This window comes from Neovison vison, chromosome 7, assembly GCF_020171115.1.
Source record: "Neovison vison isolate M4711 chromosome 7, ASM_NN_V1, whole genome shotgun sequence".
In the NCBI taxonomy this organism is placed as follows: Eukaryota; Metazoa; Chordata; class Mammalia; order Carnivora; family Mustelidae; genus Neogale; species Neogale vison.
Genome location: NC_058097.1, coordinates 168774055 through 168796277, shown reverse-complemented (window position 1 = coordinate 168796277; position 22223 = coordinate 168774055). Strand labels below are relative to the sequence as shown.

The window sequence follows — 22223 nt, the reverse complement described above, 5'->3', positions numbered from 1 at the left end:
ATAAATGTTTTACATGATCCAAAAAAAAAAAAAAGAAGAACCAACAAAGTTTCAATTATTATAACTTGATCACCCCACATCCTTCATTCTGGAACATTACAGATCAGTATGCTAACAGAAAGCAAAACATCACCCATGTTAAAATTGTCAGTATAAGAATATAACTCTATTTCTCCATCTTCCCAAACAGCATCATTTTTTTTTTTACTAAGCAATTAGTGAAAAATTTTTTTTACTAACCTCTTAATTGATATTCAAATTTGATTATTAAATAAACTGTACTTCATGATAGTTCTTATGCATGTACTCAAAGGGGAAAGGACTGGAGGGGTGAAATAGGAAGAAAGAATACTGAACCACAGTTCAGAAACTCGAGTTCTAGTCCAGGATCCACCTCTTCAACGTCAGGATAATTTTGGTCAAGTCATTAAGCCTCTGAGATCCTTCATTTTTTTTTTCTCATTTGTAAAACTGAGAAATTAAAATGCAAGTAAACAACTCTGCTTTCTATTTATATGTATTTCTCATAGATATATTTGATGTTACTTTTTTCCCCATAAGAAACTGATTTTTTCCCCAAAGTAAAAAATTCTCAAATAGCACGTATGAGGACCTGAAAGATAACTGACCTGGGAAAGAGAGCATCACCCGCTCTGACTACACAATAATACCCCCATTTGTGTCCATGCAGGAAAGTATAGTGATAGCTGCTTACCACTGGTTCTTCACTGATGAGAAAGCTGGTCTCTCTGCTGCTCAGGGACTGCTAACAGTAACATGGGGAAGACAGAATGCTGTTAATAATAATGCAAGTGGAGAGGATATAACTTTCAACTACAAAAACTCTAGGTTCTCAATATAGAAATACAAAACCTGCAATTCAGAGAACTTACAGAACACCTGAAATTAAATGCAAAAGTCTGTGTATGTGTGCGCGCGCGCAGGGAGAAAGAGCTTGAGAAAGAATGAGAATTTTGAAGGTAGCTTTATGAAATAAAAAAACCCAAGATGTGAGAAGTGGTTAAGAAACTACTATATTATAGAGAAATTAGCAGAGTACCACCCTTTGAATGATGTTGGGTCGTGAGCAGGACCACAAGGAAAGGCAGAATTAACCGGCTATTTCAGGCCTTTCAAAATTTTGTGGGGGATTATTAAACAAATATTTATTACATTAAATAATTAAATTATTTTATTTATTAATTTATTAAATAAAGTAAATACCTTAGGAAACACACCACCAGAATTCTTAAGGATCTGCACTTACAACCCAAGAAAAAAGGCTATAAATACACACAGAACACTTATAATTAAAGTAATAGCTAGGCCTCTGTATATTGGATTTTAAATCCTCATATTCCCTGATATACTGCACATCACAGCACACGCACCTGGAGCCACACCCGATCACTTCTTGTAGTGTCTGGTGTCAGGCACCAGGGGGTGCTATGGAGAGGCCGCAGTCAGCAAAAAAGAACCTTAAATTCAGAGCTAGATGGGGAAATTCACTTACCTGGTTCTTGGAAAATCACAAACAGCATCATTATACCCAGGTGCCACAAGAAAAACAAAAAACAAAAAACAAAACTAATTTATCTGTTTTCTTAAGGAGGACAAGGAAAAGAATTTTGAACACCTATTGATTTTCATATTACGGTATTCAAAAATAAATTCCATGAAAAGATAGATGTCATCTATGGTATTAAAGCTATGCTGAAACAGTTGGAAGAACTATGGTAAACTGAGTCAAAGAGTAAATATAGGCTCAAAATCCTCTTTTCACTGATGTGTGTTCCGCCTATGGACCTTGAATGAATCCTATTAACTCACCTAAATACATCAGATATGAGCTAATGAATATCTCCATCCCTCAATTCTAAAGTAGCAGCCTCTAATAATAAATTGTGCACCTATATTTCTGTATTTAAGATAATATATAAATCTATTATAGCTTCACTTTATGCTGATTCCTCATAAAATAATCTTTTTCATTTATGGTAGAAAGCAGCCAGTTGTTTACTTAAAAGAAGGTACAAAAAAAAAAATACATTAAATGTCCCAAACGCAACCAGGCTAGTCACTTTACGACCTCTCCCTTTAAGAAATATGAACCTGTTGTGACTTTCTAAACAAAACCTATGGGTGTATCTTCATTTTGCAAAATAAAATTCACATAGGTTCCTTCATACTTTTTGCTGAGTATTTCATTGTTTAATGTGTCACTGACCTTGCTCTCAGGCCAAGGGAAAATCTGTGCTGTTCTCAATTCTACATTTCCCCCTTCCATAGCTGTGACTTTCCTGTCTCAGGCTGTCTCCTTCCCTGACCCCAACCATTATGGAATGGAATGAAATGGTACAAAATGTAATGAAATGAATAAATAGATGAATGATTGATACAAACTTCCAGTAGCAAAAACAAAAACAAAACAAAACAAAAATGAGGCAGTATTCAGATCTGTACATCACCATAGAAACTAAGTAGCAATCCCGACTATTCTAAACATAAGAAGCAATTGTCTGGAAATTGAAATTCTGGGGGAAAAAAAGTACTTCTACACAGGATTCTTTAAAGCAGTATTCTTAAAGAGGTAATACTGTAGAGTGATTAAGAGAACAAGCTCTAGAATCAGCCTGCTTGGGTTCAGAAGCCCAACACCAGAATTTTATGGGTATAGCAAACTAGTTTAGTCTCATTTTAAAGACTCTTCATAACCTTTTTTTCAGTCATGCAAAACTAATGACTTGGTACATAACAACTTGAGCAAGTTAACCTCTCCATACCACAATTTTAGTACAGTGAAATTAAATATGGTAACACGTGGGAAGTTTTCAATATATGTTGACATTTTAAAATTAATATTTGCTTAATTCCTAGTGATCATATCATAAATTTAACATATTTATCATCCCATAAATTTTTAATTCACATGCATTCTCTGGATCTCCAAAAAAATACTAACAATTTTCAGTGATGACCTACATCAACTGTAGATCAGAAGTAATAGTCTAGAATTCAGTCCTTTTCAAGTTTAAGCAATTGTGAAAGAAGGGATCATTTGAAAGTGTAAGAAAATTTTAAAATAGTGAGCCTAGAATTTATATGTATTCTATCTTGAATTGAATTATTCTGGTCATCTTTGCCTCAATCCAAAGCTTGGGTGAATATTCTCTTATTAAAATTTGTGTTTTGCATTTTTATAGCATTTGAGTCGATAAAAGGAAATCAAATTGGTATTGAGGAAAAGTTACATAAGTTGTATTTATTTTTTTCTTTTCATTTTGAAATCATTATAGATACTTAGAAATTTGCAAAGATAGAAATCTCATGTGCCCATCACCCAATTTCCCCCAATGATTAATGCCTCGTATAAGTATGATACAACCTCAAAACCAGGGAACTGACATGAGTACAATGTGTGTGCACAGCTGCATAGCACTGTGTTGTATCACCTCTGTACATTTGAGTAAGAACCAGTACAATTAATACACAGAGCAATTATAGCCAGAAGGATCTCCCTTGTGCTACTCCTTTAAGAGTTATATCTATATTCCTCCCCCAAACATCCATAACCACTAACAAGCACTAATTTTTTCTCCATCTCTATTATGTTGTTATTTCAAGAGATATATAAAATAGAATCATACAGTATGTGGCCTTTGGGATTTTTTTTTCATTAAGTTTAATGCCCTGGAGATCCATCTCGGCTGTGTGCATATCAATAATTGATTCCTTTTATTGGTAGGTAGTAGTCCATGGTGAGCTATGGCACAATTGATTTAACCGGTCACCTACTGTCGGACATTCAGGTTATTTGTACTCTGGACAACTACAATAAAAGCTACTCAAAACAGTTGTTTCAAGATTTTCATGTGATTATGTTTTCATTTCTGTGGGATAAATGCCCAGGGGTGTGATTACTGAGTCATAGGGTAAGTGTATGTTTAGTTTTTTTTTTTTTTTCTTTTTTAAGAAACTGCCCCACAGAGCACTTGGGTGGCTCATTGGGTTAAGCCTCTCCCTTCAGCTCTGGTCATGATCCCAGGGTCCTGGGATCAAGCCCTGCATCAGGCTCTCTGCTCAGCAGGAAGCCTGCTTCCCTTTCTCTTTCTGCCTCTCTGCCTACTTGTGATCTTCCTCTGTCAACTAATAAATAAATTCTTAAAAAAAAAGAAAGAAAAGAAACTGCCCCACAGTTTCCTAATGTGACTGTTCCTATTTTCCATCCCTAACAACAATGTATGAGAGCCCTGGTTTCTCAGCATCTCCACCGCTGTTTGGTATCATCACTATTTTCCATTTTAATGGTTCTCGTGGGCATATAGTGATAGCTCACTTTGGTCTTATTTTGCAATTCCTTAATTGCTAGTCTTACTGAACATCTTTTATTTGCCAGATGTATTTATTTGCCATCTATATCCTTTTAAAGAAAATATATCATTGTGTATTTCACTCACTGGGGCTGGTTGTTTTTTAATACTGGTTTTTGCTGTTTTTTTATAATACTGTAGATAGGGATCTCTTATCAGATATGCAATGTGCACATGTTTTCTCCAGATCTGTGGCTTGTCTGTTCCTCTTACTATGATCTTACATAAAACAAAAGTTTTTAGGTTTGAAAAAGTCCAACTTATCAATTTTTCTTTTACGGATCATGCTTTTGTGTCATGTCTAATAGCTCTTTACAAAGACCTACTTCCCAAAGGTTTTCTCCTATTTTTTCTTCAAAAAGTTGTATAGTTTAATGATTTACATTGAAATCTGTGATGAGTGTTGAACTGATTTTTGTATAAGGAATGAGGTTAAAGTTCAAGTTCATAATTCTGCCTATATATATCCAAATGTTCCAGCACCATTTGCTGAAAAGACTGTTCTTTCTCCATCGAGCTGTTTTTACTCATCTGTCCAAAATCATTTGGGAGTAACTATGTGGGGCTAGTTCCGAAGTTTCCAATCTGCTTCATTAATCTACATGCCTCTCTCTGGAAATAACAAATAACACAATATCTTGATTAAACTGTAGCTAAAAAAAAAAAAAGATTTCTCCCACTTTCCTTTTTCAAAACTGTTTTATCTCTTCTACTGCCTTTGCATTTTCATATAAATTTTAGAACAATTTTGTCTATGTCTATAAAAAGTCTTACTGAGACTTTGATAGGAATTGGACTAAGCCATATACCAATTTGGGCTTCCATGTGTTTACTGGTCATATATAGAAGTGCAATTGATTTCTGTATGAAATTTGCTTCTTTGTTCCAGGAGGGTTTTTTGGGGTTTTTGTTTTGTTTTGGTTTGGTTTTGGTTTTTGGAGGGGTTGGTTTTGCTTGTTTATTTTGTAGAGTTCTTAGATTTTTCTGTTTAGACCACTGTGTCATCTACAACCTGGCAGAGTTTTTATTCCTTTCTTATCCATATGCATTTTAATTTACCTTATTACAAGAATTTTTAGTACTATGCTTAATAGGAGGGATAAAGGAAGATATTCTTGTCATGTTTTTGACCATAATGGAAAGTGTTCAGTCTTCTACTGCTTAATATGATGCTACTGTTTTATTGATGGTCTTTTTCAGGTAAAAAAGTTCCTCTCTATTTCTAGTTTTCTGAGATTAGATATAGATACAGATACAGATATAGATATAGATAAATATGTGGGTGTATATATAAGATAAATGCTTTTTCTGAAAAAAATTAAATCCTCTGATTTTTATTCTTTATCCTTTTTATATAATCAAGTACATCAATTGATTTTTGGAAAATGAATGAGCCTTCCATCATTGGAATAAACTTCACTTGGTTATGGTATTCTATTCTTTTCATATTCCATTTGCAAAGTATTTTACTAAGGATTTTTGTGTCTGTGATCATGAAAAATATTAGTCTGTAGTTTTCTCTCTCTTTTCTTTGGTACTATTTTTGTTTGGTTTAGTACGAGGATAATGCAAGCCTCTAAAATGAATTGGGGAGTGTTCATTCCTCTTCTACTGTCTGGAAGAGAATGGTGTTAATTATTCTTTAAACATTTGGTAGAATTCTCCAGTGAAGCCATCTGGGCCTAGAGATTTCTGTGGGGGAAGAAGTCCTTAAGTTACTCATTTTATTTCCTTAATAATTGTGGAACTATTCATATTATCAATTTAATATTGAATGGGTTAAGATAGTTTGTGATTTTAAGGAATTCATCCACTTACTTAAGTTGTCAAATTTATATGTGTAGAATTATTCTTAGTATTCCTTTATTGTAATTTTGATAGCTACAAAATCTATAGTGATATGCCTTATTTTATTCCTGATAGTATGCCTATCTCTCTCCCTGCTCTCTCTCTCTCTCTCCTATACTTTTTTGGTAAGTCTTGCTAAATGTCTGTCAATTTTATTATATTTTAAAAAAAAACAGCTTTTCATTTCAATTATTTTCTCTAACATTTTTCAATTTTCAATTCCTTGATTTCTGCTCTTACCTTTGTTATTTCATGGTTTTGTTTTCTCTGGGTTTATTTTGCTCTTATTTCTTGAGATGGAAGCTTATTATTGACTTGAGACTTCTCCTTTCTACTAACAAACATTTAGGGCTACATTTTCCCTCTCAGCATTGCTTTGTCTACACCCCTCCATGTTAGTATATTGTATTTTCACTTTTATTCAGTTGAATGTTGTTTTGTTTTGGTTTTGTCTTTTTCTTGAGACTTTCTTTGTCCTTCAGATTGTTTAGAAGTATGTTGTTTAGTTTCCAATTGTTGGAGCTGTTCCTGTTCTCTCTCTCTCACCAATTTCTAGTTTGACTTTATTGTGATCAGAGAACTAACTCTGCATGAATTGAATTATTTTAAATTTGTTAAGGTTTTTCTATGGCTCACGATATGGTATTTCTTGGCATATATTCCATCAACACTTGAGGAGGATGTGTATTCTGCTGTTAGGTATAATAGTCAATAAATGTCAATTATATCCCATTGGATAACAATCTTCTCCTATTGTTGAGCCCACCTATATCCTTGCTGGTTTCTCTTTCGTTTTTTCATCTGTTGTTAAGAAAGAGGTGAAGTCTCCAATTATAATTATAGAGTTGTGTATTACTTCCTTCCATTATATTAGTTTTTGCTTCACATATTGTGATGCTATTATTTGGTGCATACAACTTTTATGTCTTATTGTTGAATGGACCCTTTTCATCATTATATAATGTTCCCCTCTGTCCATGGTAATTTTCTTTGCTCCAAAGTATACTTTATAGGATATTAATGTAACACCTCTACTTTCTTCTTATTAACATTTGCATATATCTTCAGCCATAATGTATATTTTTAATTCTCTTATGGTCATGCTTTTTAAGCCACTTTTCAAATCTCTGTCTTACATTTCATGTAATTATTGACACATGTTAGAGATTAATTCTTCCTTTTTATTTTTTGGTTTCTATTTGTTCCCTCCATTTTGTGTTTGTCTTTTCATGACTTCCTGTGGGTTACTGGAATCTTATTTTATAATTCCACTTTTATTTATCGAAAGTTTTTGGTTTTGTTTTTTGTTTTTTTAAAGATTCTGTTTATTTATTTGACAGAGACCACAAGTAGGCAGAGAGGCAGGCAGAGAGAAAGGAGGAAGCAAGCTCCCTGCTGAGTAGAGAGTCTGATGCAGGGCTTGATCCCAGGACCCTGGGATCATGACCTGAGCTGAAGGCAGAGGCTTTAGCCCACTGAGCCACCCAGGTGTCCCTCGAAACAGTTTTTGAGTGTATCTCTTCATATAGTTTTAAAAAGGGTTGCTTTTTATATTAAATTATATACACATTACTTATCACAGTCTACAGCTTACATGCTTTCTCTCTCAAGTAAGACATAAAATCCTCACCTTTCTTTATATCCCAGTCTTTGTTTATAATTATCTTCTATATTTCTCTGCATACACTGAGAACCACATCAGATGTTAAAATTTTTACTTCAACTGTCAAATATAAGTTTGATAAGAGGATAAAATATTATTTTTATTCTTCCTGTTGTTGTTTCTTTCCTCCTCCCTCATGTTACAAAATTCTTTCTATTTTCTGTTGAAGAACTTCCTTTGATCAATCTGTTAAGGTAGATGTGCTGGTAAAAATTTGTAAAAAGTTTCCTCAGTCTTCCTTCACTTCCTTCTCTTGAGAATGTCTTGCTCATTTCTAAGGATATTTTCACTGGCTGTAGAATTCTGGATTGGCTTTTCTTCTTCTTCTTCTTCTTCTTCTTCTTCTTTCTTTTCCTTCCTTTCTTTCTTTCTTTGTATTTGAAAAAACATGTGTACCAGTTCCTTCAGCCTCATAGTTTCTGATGAGAAATCTACGGCAATTATAATTATCGTTCCCTTGTAGTTAAGACGTTGTTTCTCTCTCACTGCCTTCAAATTTTTTTTCTTGTATCTAGTTTTGTGAATTGGTGTGAATTTCTTTGGACTTACTTATTTCTGTGGTTCCCTCAGATTCTTGAATTTGTAGTTAGCTCTATTGACAAATAAAAATTTCTATTCTATCTCCAGATTCAGTGATTTCTTTTATCCTTTCCACCTTGCTGTTGAGGTTTTTTTTGTTTTTTGTTTTTTATTTCAGTTATTCTATTTTTCAGCTTTAAGCTTTCCATTATGTTCTTCGTTAAAATTTCTTTTTTTTTTTTTTTGCTGAGAATTCTATTTTTTTATTTGTTCAAAGAATGTTCACAAATACTCACTGAAGCATTATTATGTAGCTCTACAATCCTTATCTAAATAATTCTAACATCCGGGTCACCTCAGCATTGTTATCTGTCTTTTCTCATTCAAGCTGCTATCCTTCTGGGTCTTGGTATTACATGTGACTTTCCTCTCTAGAAATCTGGACTTTAGAACTTTCTTTTTTTTTTTTTTTTTTTTTTTTTAATTTTTTTTTTTAATTTTATTTATTTATCAGAGAGAGAGAGAGAGAGAGGGAGAGAGAGCGAGCACAGGCAGACAGAATGGCAGGCAGAGGCAGAGGGAGAAGCAGGCTCCCTGCTGAGCAAGGAGCCCGATGTGGGACTCGATCCCAGGACGCTGGGATCATGACCTGAGCCGAAGGCAGCTGCTTAACCAACTGAGCCACCCAGGCGTCCCTGGACTTTAGAACTTTCAAGTATTATATTATGAGTAGATTTTATTGAAACCTTTTTTTTAAAAAATATTTTATCTATTTATTTGAGAGACACAATGGGAGGAGAGAGCATGAGGCGGAGAGGTCAGAGGGAGAAGCAGACCACCCTGTCGAGCGAGCAGGAAGCCCGATGTGGGACTAGGTCCTGGGACTCTAGGATCATGACCTGAACCCAGGCTCCCCAAACCTTATGTTTTATTAAGTCTCCTCTGATACTACTCTGGTGGTATCTGATTACTATCTGATGCAAGTAGAAGTCCAGGTTCCCCACTCAGCCTCTGTGGACATGAAATGGTGGTAAAGGTGGTAGAAGTTTTTCTCATTAATGGTGACTGGTGTTGGGGGTTCAAACTTACCATTAGACCTTCACTGATCCCAAGCTGGCTAGAAAGGGCAAGGGTGCCTCCTCCTGTTCCCCACATGGCCTTCACTGTCAGGGAGAGATAATGAGGTAGCTTTTCTCCCAGACTGTGGTGAAACTACTGGCTCTCCATTGGGCTACCTCTAATACCAACCTGGCAGAAAAGGGTTGGGCACCTTATTTCTACTGATGAGATAGGAAGTCTAGCTGCTTACATGGTCTCCACTGACTTCATGCAGGGGACTGTGAGAGATGGACATGTTAACATCCAGTGGGAATGAAAGTCCTGGCTCCTCATTCAGAGTTCTTTGACACAAACTCTAGGAGGATTTGGGGCATCCTGTTATCACCAGACAGGGGGTAAAGCCTAGTCTCCTCACTAAAACCTAGCGAACTAACTTCAGTGTTGTCCCCTGGGTCCTGCAGTCACTAGACAGTTTTCTTCTTCTAACTTTCAGAGTTTTCTTGTTTTATATATAATGTCCAGGTTTTTAAAAGTATTTAGCAGAAGGAACAGGGAAATTTTTTCTATTCCATCTTTCTGGAAGTAAAAGCTACTTTTGAACTGATTAATTTGATAATATAACCATTTACTAATTCCAAACTTTATTAGGCATTCTTTAATTATGCTTCAGAGAGATGCTATTTTTATTCCAAAGTACTTTATATGAGAAAAGTTAAGTCAAATGTGAAGCCTTAAACATCTAAGCAAAATTGTTTCAAATGAAGACCCATCCAAGGTTGAAAGCAAGGAAGCAATATCTGTTGCTTTTTAAATATGCAGAGAGATAAGGAACAGAACAAATATGACTTGATGAAATTGTTTTTCTATTATAGAAGTTTAAGTCTAGAGTGTGTGTATGCAAATGAAAGATACAAACAGAAGCAAGAAATGAACTGTAATTGAAGTTAACTTTAGCAATGCATATAGAGATCTGTGAGGAGTATATTACTATTATGTCAATATGAACAACATGAAAATGACAATCTATTTATTACCATTTAAATTGGATCAGTAAATCTCATATGATAACTGTTTCTTCAGTCCACTCCAGAGACATACAATATTTTCATGTTATTTTTCACATAGTGACCTTGATTCACTTACTAATTTAATAAATATGTTCCCTGGGTCATATTACATCACTTTAAGTTGTGGAGACTCTGCTTTATGACAGTGGTTTTCAAACTTCAGTAACAGTAAAGATCACTTGGGCTGTTATTTTAAATCATGACTCTATAACATTATCCCCCAGTAATATGATCAGCAGTCTAAGATTGGACCCAGGAGTCTACATTTTAAAGAAAATTTTAATATAATTGTTATCTAGGTGGTCTACAAACTACCCTGTAAAAGTCACTGAACTAAATGATTTTCATAGTCCCCTTGGTTGCCATGTTCTTTATCTCCCAGCATTTTGGTCACAGGTTTGAAAGGAATCCCAGAACTTCTGTAAATCTTAAGTCAACCAGCGTATTCAGTCCATCTATCCGGTGGGTTGTGTTTTCCAGGGTGCGAATTTCAGTCATTCTTAAAAAACTATCTATTTTTAAGGAACTTTTTTCCTATCTGGCTCAACACCCCAACCCAATTCAAAGAAGTCTACATCTGTGAGTGCTTTTGTGTCAGCTAGAGCCTATCAGAAAGATTATTTTATCCGAAATATCTTTAGAATGCCTATACTCTGTATAGAAGAAATGTGAATTTTTAGTGTATTTTTGTGAGTTTATATAAATAAAATAAGGCCTTTAGTTAAGTTTTTTTTTCCTTTTACAACTTGTATTTAATTTTATTATTTTATTTAATATATGTACTTAATTTGAGTTGAGTCATTCAAATGTAGCATGGTCATCAATAAGCACTCTTCACATACCAATAAGGGTAACATAAAAAGCTGTCATATATCCCATCCACATTATACTCTAACAAAGTTAAGCCAAATATTCTTCTCTTACACAGCAAAACTCAGAATATCTGAGTTGGTTTCACTGGGAGCCTCAAAACTAATCCAAACTTATATTTGCCCCCTTATCACATCTAGAAAGATTGAATATTAAATCTGCATGAAATATGGAATTTGCTCTCCTTACCAAAAACATGAATAGATCAGAGGACAAAATAATAAGAATGTGGTATAAGTAAATAATAAATTACAAAGACCCAAGTATTCAGATGAAGTACATTTCTAACCTTGTCTTGATTTTCTGTTCTGACTTATAAGAAGCAAATACATATACATTTAACTTACCTCATTCATTCCGAAAACATATTCTGCTTCTAAATTGGATAGTCTTTCTAAATTAAATAAGAAAGGAAAAAAAATGTTAGAATGACCAACTGATCAGAATAGGTCAAAAGTCTGCATGAGGAGAAAAAAGAAATTCCAAAATTAAACAAAAAACTTCAAAGAAAAAATACCGGAAGGAAGCATCCAAAACCTTCCTGGAGCAAAGTTGTTCAAAATAGCTGTCAGTAGAAGTCAGCACCAAAAACTGTCTATAACCCAGAGGAAAAGTAAACACTGATGTGTAAAGTATAATCTTACCTACTAAGAAATAAAATTAACTCCAATAAATGCTGTTATTAATCTGTAGCCACAAAACTGCAAAGAGGAAAGCATCCAATAGGGATGTTCATCATTACCTCTTAGTTTTCACTGTGTGAGATTTAATATTCTGTCAGCATGTTTTCCTGGAATTGAACCAAACGGTGTGCAAGGAAAGCACTGAAGGACACCACCAGTTCTAAACAGGTCAAATGACTTTCTTCATACACATGAGTATCTTTGTGAGAGTTACGTGTTAAGTCATTTGGGCTGAAATACATCCTTGAATAAGTTTCTGATGCTAAAAAAAATTAAACATAGAAGATCTTTATTCTCTAGTGATTCTACATTGGAGAAACACTGAGAAATACTTTTCAAGTCAAAACCTTCCTATATAAAAATATTTTTTGGAGAAAATCACAATGGGAACGGAATAAGGGGCCATCTACAGTAACTCTAACCTTAGGAAGTGTTCATATATATTCTAAAAATACAGAAAATACAAATCTACCACTTGTATACCTCTTTCTATTTCTTTTTTCTTTCTTTCTTTCTTTTTTTTTTTGCTGTCCTTTCCCCATTTTTTATTGTGTAAAATATAAATAACAAACCTTACTATCCAACCATTTTTAAGTGTACTATTCAAAGGTATTAAATATATTCATAATATTGAGCAACCATCACCACCATTTATCTCCAGAACTCTTACATTTTGTAAAGCCGAAACACAATACCCATTAACAATGACTCCTCATTCTCCTCTCCTCCAGCCCCTGGCAACCACCATTCTATTTTCTGTCTCTACAGTCTTGACTACTCTATGTACCTCATAAAAGTGGAATCATACAGAATTTGTCATTACATGAGTGGTTTATTTCACCTAGCATAATGTCCTCAAGGTTCATCAATGTTGTAGCATATATCCTTCTTTTTTGAGGCTACATAATATTCTACTGTATGTGTATACCAGATTTTATTTATCCACTCATCTGTTAATGAACACTTGGACTGTTTCCATATTTTAGCTATCATGAATAATGCTGCTATCAACATGGCTGTAAAAATATCCCTTTGAGATCCTCCTTTCAATTATTTTGAGCAAATACTGAAAAGTGGAATTGCTGGATCGCATGGCAATTCAATTTTTAATTTTCTGAGGAACTGCCATATTGTTTTCCACAGCAACCATTATATATTCTCACCAACAGTCCATAAGATTCTAATGACTCCACATTCTCATCAAATCCTGTATTTGTTTGTTTGTTTGTTTTTTTGATAGTGGCCATTTTAATGGGTTTGAGGTGGTAGCTCACGTTAGTTTAGAATTGCACTTCCCTAATGACTTTGCTATTGAGCATCTTTTCTTTGACTTTGCTATTGAGCATCTTACTGGCCAATTTTATATTTTTATGTATGTGTATCCAAATCCTTTGCCTGTTTTTTAGCCAGATTTTTTTTTTATTGTTGAGTTACAGGAGCTCCTTATATACTCTGAATTAGATATATGATTTGGAAACATTTTCTCCCATTCTGTGGTTTGCTCTTTTAGACTGTTTATACTATGTTTTGATGCGCAATTTTTTTTCATATTCATGAGGTCATTTTGTCTCTTTTTCTTTTCTTGCATGTGCATTTGGTGTCACATACAAGAAGCCACTGCCAAATCCAACATTACAAACCTTGCTCTCTTTTCTTCTAAGAGGTTGATAGTTTTAGGTCTTACATTTAGGTTTGATCCATTTTGAGTTAACTTTTGTATATGGTGGTGGTAAGGGTCCAATTTCATTCATTTGTTATGTGGGTATCCAAATTTCCAGCACCATCTGATGAAAAAACTGTCCTTTCCCCAGAAGTCACTTGACCATATATGTGGGAGTTTATTTCTGGGCTTTCTATTCCATTCCATTGGTCTATGTCTGTTTCCATGCCAGTTCCACACTGTTTTTATTACTGTAGCTCTGTGGTAAGTTTAGAAATCAAGAAGTGTGAATCTTCCAGGTTTATTCTTTTGGTTTTTCTTTTTTTTTAAGATTTTATTTATTTATTTGACAGACAGAGATCACAGGTAGACAGAGAGACAGGCAGAGAGGGGGAAGCAGGCTCCCTGCTAAGCAGAGAGCCTGATGCGGGGCTTGATCCCAGGACCCTGGGATCATGACTGGAGCCAAAGGCAGAGGCCTTAACCCACTGAGCCACCCAGGCACCCCTTATTCTTCTGTTTTAAGATTGATTGTCTATTTAGTATTCATTGAGAGCTCATATGAATATTAGGATGTGTTCTTCTATTTCTGCAAAAAACATCATTGAAATTTTAATAGGGACTGCATTGACTCTATACATCACTCTGGTTAGTACTGACATCTCATTAAGTCTTTCAATCTATGAACATGAGGTATGTTTGCATTTTTTAGAAAAATTTTTCAGCAGTGTTTTGTAGTTTTATTTATATAAGTCTTTCAATCTCTGGTTAATTCTTAAATATCTTGTTCTTTTTTTTAAATTTTCATTTTAATTTCAGTTAGTTAACATATAGTGTTATATTAGTTTCAGGTATACAATATAAAATTTCAACAGCTCCATACATCTCCCAGTGTTCATCACAAGTGCACTCCTGGATTAAAGACCTAAATGTCAGACCTGAAACCACAAAAATCCTGGAAGGCAGTAACTTTTTTGACATTAGCTGTAGCAACCTTTTTGTAGATATGTCTCTTATTCTATAAGTAGAATTGTTTTCCCAATTTCCTTTTCAGATTGTTCATTGTTAGTGTACAAAAATGCAACTTTTTTGTGTAGTGACTTTGTATTCTACTTTTATGAATGCATTTATAGGCTCTAAGAGGTTTTGGGGGGTACTTTTTTAGGGTTTTCTATATATAAGATCATATCATCTGTGAATAGAGAGAATATTAATTGTTCTTTTCCAATGTAGATGCCTTTTATTTCTTTTTCTTGCCCAAGTAGTTCCAGAACTTCCAGTACTATTTTTAATAGAACAGGCAAAAGTGGAAATCCTTAGTAAATAACAACAGACATAACTCACATAAACAAAAGCTCTTTGAGGTTCCCAATAATTGTTTAAATTATGAAGAGAGATCTGAGATCAAAAAGTTTTAGATGTGCTATCTTAGGTATAAACTCAAAGAAATAGAGGCATTATGGGAATGTACAAGAATATCCATAAAAGTATTGCTGGGAATAACTAGGAAACCAAAATCATCTCAAATATCCAGAAATAGTGAAGTGGAAAATACAAGTGATATTATAGCCAATAATATATATAATAATACTAGGTATTGTATCTAGTAACAAAATTGAATGAATTTCAATTATATGCAAAAAGATCGATAAATCTCCAAAAAATATTATTTAGCAAAAAAAAGGGGGGCAGAAACTTTAATATTTCACTTACATAAAGTTAATTATGCAAAACCCAAGTATGTTACTTAAGGATGAATACTTAAAGGCAGATATTGTTTAGAGACAATTCTCTGTGGGTCTCTCACGTTTCTATGTATCTTGCAAGTGAGACACTGACTGCCCTCTGTTCTGGATTATCTTTTCAAGGATCTTGGTTGAGTGAATACCTTGGAAGATACAGCATCTCATTCTGTAGCAAAGAGCTGGTTTGCTCGCATCTGGGACTACTGCAGTAGTGTCTTCATCCAGAGCAAACAGAAGGCAAAATTATTCACTAGTACAAAAGACTCAAGTTCCTTAACTTGAGACTGCTCTCCTGTATTACAACCCACCACATACGCAAGCATTTTCTAGGTCTCTTTGAGTTAATTTTTGGCAACTTAGGCCCAAGAAATGGGAAGAAAATCCTGCTACTTGGGCTACTGTGAATGCTGTGAGTAATAAACTGTCCTTTGTCTCTGATCCATGTGTCTTGTATCTTCTACCAGTATCCATGAAACTGTAGTGGGATATTCTGTTAATTTCCAGCTACAGTAAAATCTCAGACCTTTAATAGTTCTCAACATTGGATCATTAACATAACAATGATAATAATGTGATAATAGCCAACATGTGTCGATTCTCCATTGTTAAAAAGTTTCAGTTCTGCAGAGGAAGCAGACCAAAACTTGAGATAAATGCTATAAACAGAGCTGCGCAGAGGAGTAGTTTAGATATGAGAAATTCAAAAAATCTCTCTGAGGCAGGAATATATACACTGAGATCTGAAAGTTGAGCACACATTGCTTCTCAGCCTTTTGGCTAAGATCAAGTGTGAAAGTTGAGCACATTCAAGCTGTATGAGAACACATAAAGTCTGGAAGGCAGGAATGGTTTTGACGTGTTCAAACAAGTGAAGGTCAAGCTGGAGATGAGGAGGTGAGGTAGAGGGGCAGGACAGAACAGAGAGGCACAGAGTTGGGGACAGTTTGTGGAAGAATCTGTATATCTGTTTTTTTGTTGTTGTTGTTGTTTGTTTTTTTAAGTAAAATAGCCACAAAAAAGTTTTTTGTTGTTGTTTTTAAGTAGACTCCAAGCTCAGGGTAGAGCTCAATGCAGGGGCTTCAACTCATGACCCTGAGATCAAGACCTGGGCTGAGATCAAGAGTTAGATGCTGAACCAACGGAACCACCAGGTCCCCCACAAAAAAGCTTTTAAGTCGTATTTATTTTTACACTGTATGGAAAGCACAGGTCCCTTAGTGAAGAATGGGTTAAAAGGAAGGCACAGGGATGGAGCAAAGAGACAAATTAGGAGTTGCTGCAGTAAACCCCTAACCAGGAAGAAGGTGTGGCTGTCTCTGCTGCAGTGGGGGCAAGTGTGTGTGAAAACACATCAATGACTCACAGATACTTATGTAAATATTTGAAATAAACTGCAGTCAAATTTCAGATGTACAAGTTGAGGACCCTCCTAGGCTTGAGCAATTTGAGAAGATTCTATTTAATAAAATGGGTAAGATTGTTAACGGTGGGCAAATACAGGAGTGGCTGCCCCTGGCTGCCCAGAAGTATCCTTTCTCCACCTTCCTCTTCACTAATAAAATGCTAATTACTGGTGAAGCAATGTGCTCTAGCAAAACCAAAAACAAAACAAAACGCACATATCCCAGCCTTCCTTGCAACTTATATGCATAAATTGAAAGCCTCCAAGTATCATACACATGGGATTAATGTCTGCCTCATCCCGTCTGTGCAAGCATTAAATGAGAAAATGCATGTGAAGTGTTTCATGCAGCTATGAGGGCGCAGAGGTCAATGAATCTAAGTTATTTTTGCTGATATTGTTACTATTATTAGGATATATTCTGTTACTGATTTTCAAATCTTAAATTCTTTGAGATAAATTTGAGACTGTCAAATTAAAGACGAAAGAATTTCCTTGGTATTCAGATCTTTTTTTGTTGCAGGGTCTGATATTAAAAAGTCAATAGCAAAAGCAATAGCAAAGCACAAAAACTAAACTGTGGCTATAGCTATATCATTTAACTTTTCCAAGTGCAGGCTTTCTCATCTAAAAGACTAAAAGTATAAATAAAAATTATTTAAAAGATATAAAACATGGTCCAGCACCATCACCAAAATATTTTACCCATGAGTACTGTCTAGATGTAGAGCTCAAAATTTCCCAATATGGCGACCACCCTTCCCTGGATTTTTGAATGAGAAAAAAACCAATCGAGCAAACTCTTATAATAAGTACACAAAAAATAAAATTCCAAGGAATACATGCTTTGTCCTTCAATGTAGGGTACTTGAATTCTGACTTAGGAGAGGCTTTTATTTTCTTGAGAACAAAAAGAGTCATTATGCACAAGAATTGTTCAGAATACAGAGGGAAGAATTGCAAGCCTTAAACCAGGATTATAGAGTATTTTAGAATTCTGTTTTTTAGAAGAGAGAGTTGAAAAACTGTAAGCACTAACCCTTCCTTCTCCTTAGCATTTTTGCTGCATTTAACATAAAACAACTCATTGAAACACATTTTCAAGTTGCTATCTGAGCTGGATGCACTGTGTTTATTTGAGAATGTGGAAATGGGAGAACACAGCTCCTCCAGGTTATTTCCTACCCCTACTAATTCTCTTACCCATTTCCCTTTCAACTTGCTTTTTTCCTTAGAACTAACAACTCACTTCTTCCTTAACTAACTATTGCTCATTTTACACTCTGTATACTTCCTGACATTCTCCTTTCAGTGCTGGCCTGAAACCTCCTCTTCTGTCCCCTGTGTTTGTCTCCCCGCCCCACACACACCAATGGTGCCCTCTCTGGGTACCCAGCCCAATTACATCACCCTTTGTGAGAGGGCAAGCCCCCAGAGCCAAGTGAGACACACTTTGTAAACTCTCCCCTTTTTTGAAAAGCAGAAAGATTAGAAAAAAAACAGATATATTTCCTCACACACTGCTCTCTCTCACACATAGCGCACAGTAGCTGTGTCTCTCTGACACACACATGCACAATCAGATGCTCGCACATGCCAGAGATGCAAACTGTCGCACTCACTCACAAAGTATGAAGTTGTCATAATTACACATAATCACCAAAACTTTGTCAAAACAAACATATCTGAGGCAGGATGTGAAGCCAGCAACTCTTAATCAGCCTCTTGTCATTCCTCCGGCATCCTCTAAAATCAGTAGAAATAATTACACTCTTCCTATGGGTTTGAAACCAGAGATATAAAAGGTTTAACATCAAATGCTATGGAGAATCATAAAATATGAGCAAAAGTAAACCCAACCCAAAGACTGGGCTTTGAGTTTTCTCTGAAAGCACATTGCTAAGAATACACACTCCAACAAACCCTGAGCCCAAAAATAGCCCTTGTATTTACCAAATAATCTTCTCAGTTTACACCTCTTCCAGCAGCATAAAACAAAATGCATACACTCAAATATTCACAATCCTAAAGGAAGGGTGGTTTGGCTAAATACAATGCTTAAAGCAGTTGTAAAGATTCAAGCAACTTTACATTCAACTTTACTTGTGTCTTTTCTAATGTTAAACCCTTAAAACTGTCTTTGCCATGTTGAATGTGTCATAAATTAACTAAAGAATGAATATTTCAAATCACAACTTCCTTACAATGTCAAGCAGTCAATAGTTCAATTTCAGCAACACTGACATTTTACCAGCAGTATTTGTTTAGGAACTATTTAAACATTGTTACATTTGGGGTGCCTGGGTGGCAAGGTTGTTTAAGGGACAAGGTTGTTTAAGGGACTTTTGGTTTCCAGTCAGGTCATGATCTCAGGGTCCTGAGATTGAGCCCTGAATCAGGCTCAATGCTCAGTGCAGAGTTTGAGGTTCTCTCTCCCTCTCCTCTGCCCTTCTCACTCGTTCTCTCTCTCTCACAAAAGTAAATAAATAAATCATTAAAAAGTAGACACGCACACACATATATACACATATATATTTACTCATTGCCTTTACAATTCAGTCTAAAAATTATTAGGTAGTGGGAAAACAGCTAACTGGATAAAATTGATTGCTTATTTATTCAATTTTGAAGAAAATAAACAAAGAGAATGTAACAAATCCTAGAAACACCTCATTAACTATTATGTCTAAAAGGTAAAATGTTAGCATTCTGTCTCTAGGAAAAAACGTGTATTCATGCAAAAACTTGTCCACGAATTTCAGAGCAGCATTATCTGTGCTGATGGGAAAAAAAGGTACAACCCAATTTTCCACGAACTGATACTAGATAAAATGTGGTATGTCTATAATGATGGGAGTAGTACATCGCAATAAAAAGAAAGGAGGCAAATTACAACACGGATGAACTTCAGAAACATTATGGTAAGAGACAGAAAACAGTTACAAAAGACCACCCATTGTAGGAGTCTGTTTTTTAGGAAGTGTCCAGAATAGGTACATCTGGACAGTAAATAGATTAATAACTGCCTAGAGCTAAGTGTAGGAAATAGGGGGATGGGGAGTGACAGCTAAGGTTTCCATTGGCTAAGGTTTCTATTTGAGGAGACGATTGCAAAACCGTAAATACACTAAAAAGCACCGATTGTACACTTTAAATAGATGACTTACGGTATCGAAATTACATCTCAATAGAACTTAAGAAAAGAGAGGAGGACTCAATAATGCATTGTATTTCTTAGTGACTCTGAAGACTCAATAATAAGGCCTACTTGGATGTTTTATCACTTAAAAAAACTGTTTCCATGTTCAGTTCTAATACCAAACAATACATGAAAAGAGAAGTGTCTCCGAGGGAAGTGTCATTGAGAGTCCTGGAGATAGTCCCCCAAACATACGTGCATTCTTAGGCATATGTGTGTACTGAAAAAGAGCCACAGAACATAGGTCTGTGCAACGGCCTTAGCAAACAATGAACCTATATTTCTCAACGGAACTGAAGATTCAGTGAAAGCCAGTAAAACAGCAGCGTTTCCAGGTGCACAAGAATCTCAAGCCCATGGACCGTAGGGTCTGCCCCTCGCGTAATTACCGAGGATCTCGCAGCTTGATCAGTAATTGGCAAGTGAAGAGAGGCAGAAGAACTCAAGGGCTAGCTCCGTATACCGGGGACCGCTGTCACACACCCAAAGCCTCGGCCCCGCGTGGGAGTCTGAGGCCCGAGCGCCGCAGCTCCCGCGGCGAACGCGCTCGCCTCGCCGCCCGCATTATTCCACCGCCCGGCGGCGCACACTGGAGCAGCACGGCGGTCTCGGAACCGCCGGGGTCACAGCACGCAGGTCCCGGGCTAGCGCGAGCGGCAGGGGAAATCACGGTGCGCTGACACCCAGCCACCCGCCTGGGTTAGGGACTGTACGTCTTGCAGCCGCTGTCTCGCGCAGGACACGCCGCCCCGAGAACGTCCCCGGGATCCAGGCCGCAGGGCCGCCAACGTCCCCCGGGGTCCCCGCGCGCCCAGCCCGGCCCTCCCCCGCGCCACTGAGTCCGCGGCTCCTACCTTCCTCCTGCACCATCTCCAGGACGTCTGGATCGCCCATCTTTGCCAGCTCGTTAATGACACTGACCGAGTGGCGGCAGATGGACCACTGCGACTGGAGGTGAGGTCTGGAGTAGACGTTGAATCGAACCGTGGCCCGCTGGCTTTGCTGTCCCGACACCCAGTTGCCCAAGTTTTCGTCAGTCTTCACTTTGAGGACCTCCCTCGGCTCGGTCCCCACCAGCGTCGGGTTCTTCAGCCAGTTGGGCTTCTTCTCCAGCGGGTACTTACTACGGAACGGCTTCGCGCCCTTGGCCCTGCGCTTCACCTCCCTCTCCCGGTAGCGCTCCTGGGTGCCCTCCCAGTACCGTTCCCGGAGCTTCCTGGACCCCGGGACGCCCAGGCTCCACAACTCCTCCTGTGGGCTGCTGATACTCACGGCCTCCCGGGACTGCCCCTCGGCTTCCACCCGGTCCCTTTCTCCCCGCCCCTCTCCGCCGCTCTCTCCCTCCCGCCCCGCCGCCGCCCCTCCCCCGGGGGCCGCCCTCTCCCCGCCCCTCGCCTCGGAGGGCTCCCACCCCGCCCGCCCTTCCCTGCTCCCGCCGCCCGAGCCCACGGGCCTCGGCTCCTTCGCTTCCTCCGGGTCCGTCGTCTCCGGGACCCCCGGGGGCCCCGCCGCCTCCCGGCTCTCTTGGCCGCTCTGCCCCATCAACAGGTCCCGCTGGTCCCCTTCTACCCGGTTGACCCACACCCAAGACCGCTGTCCCTCCTCGGCTGCCTCCTCCCATCTCTCCGAACCCTCCTCCTCCGGTCTCCGCCGGCCGGCCGGGTCCTCCTCTTCCATCTGCCCAGCCCTCCGCCTTCCGCGGGTGGCCCTCGGAGGGAACCCCCCTCCCAGTTGAGTTATTTTTTGTCGGGGGAGGAAAAGCCCCCTTCCCTTAAGGGGGCTCCTGCTTTAAGCACGGCGCGTGGGCGGGTCTCCGTAGCCTGCAGCCCCTCCCTCCCCGCCTCTGCCACCTGCCGCGCGACTCTTCAATTTTCTCCCTTGGGCCTCTTTCCTGGGCCTAAACCAATCTCTCTAATATAGTTGGGGACGAGTGCAGACGTTTTTTGTTATTGTTGTTGTTGTTGTTTTACCTGAGTTCGAATTCAGCCAATGCCCCTTACAAGTTGGACGGCGTTGGGCGCGCTTCTAGGAGCCTCATTTTGAAAATAAGAACAGCAGCGCTCACCTCCCAGAGTGCTGGGAGGAGTATAGAGCGGTAGTGCAATGTGCTCACACTGAGCTGCTCTCAGAACTCAGCC

The 22223-nt window shown here is 37.6% G+C and overlaps 1 protein-coding gene across 1 annotated transcript in view; it reads right to left on the bottom strand.

The window, feature by feature from the left end:
* Window positions 1–21811, bottom strand: part of ANO5 (anoctamin 5) — a 102440-nt gene extending 80629 nt beyond the window's left edge. Inside the window, exons 1-4 of the mRNA XM_044258970.1 lie at window positions 20940–21811; window positions 11744–11790; window positions 1514–1519; window positions 716–766 (exon numbers count right to left, since the gene is read on the bottom strand). Of these exons, the coding sequence (XP_044114905.1) occupies window positions 716–766; window positions 1514–1519; window positions 11744–11790; window positions 20940–21762 (927 nt within the window). The 5' untranslated portion in view covers window positions 21763–21811. The remainder of the gene's footprint in view (window positions 1–715; window positions 767–1513; window positions 1520–11743; window positions 11791–20939) is intronic.
* Window positions 21812–22223: the final 412 nt, after the last annotated feature.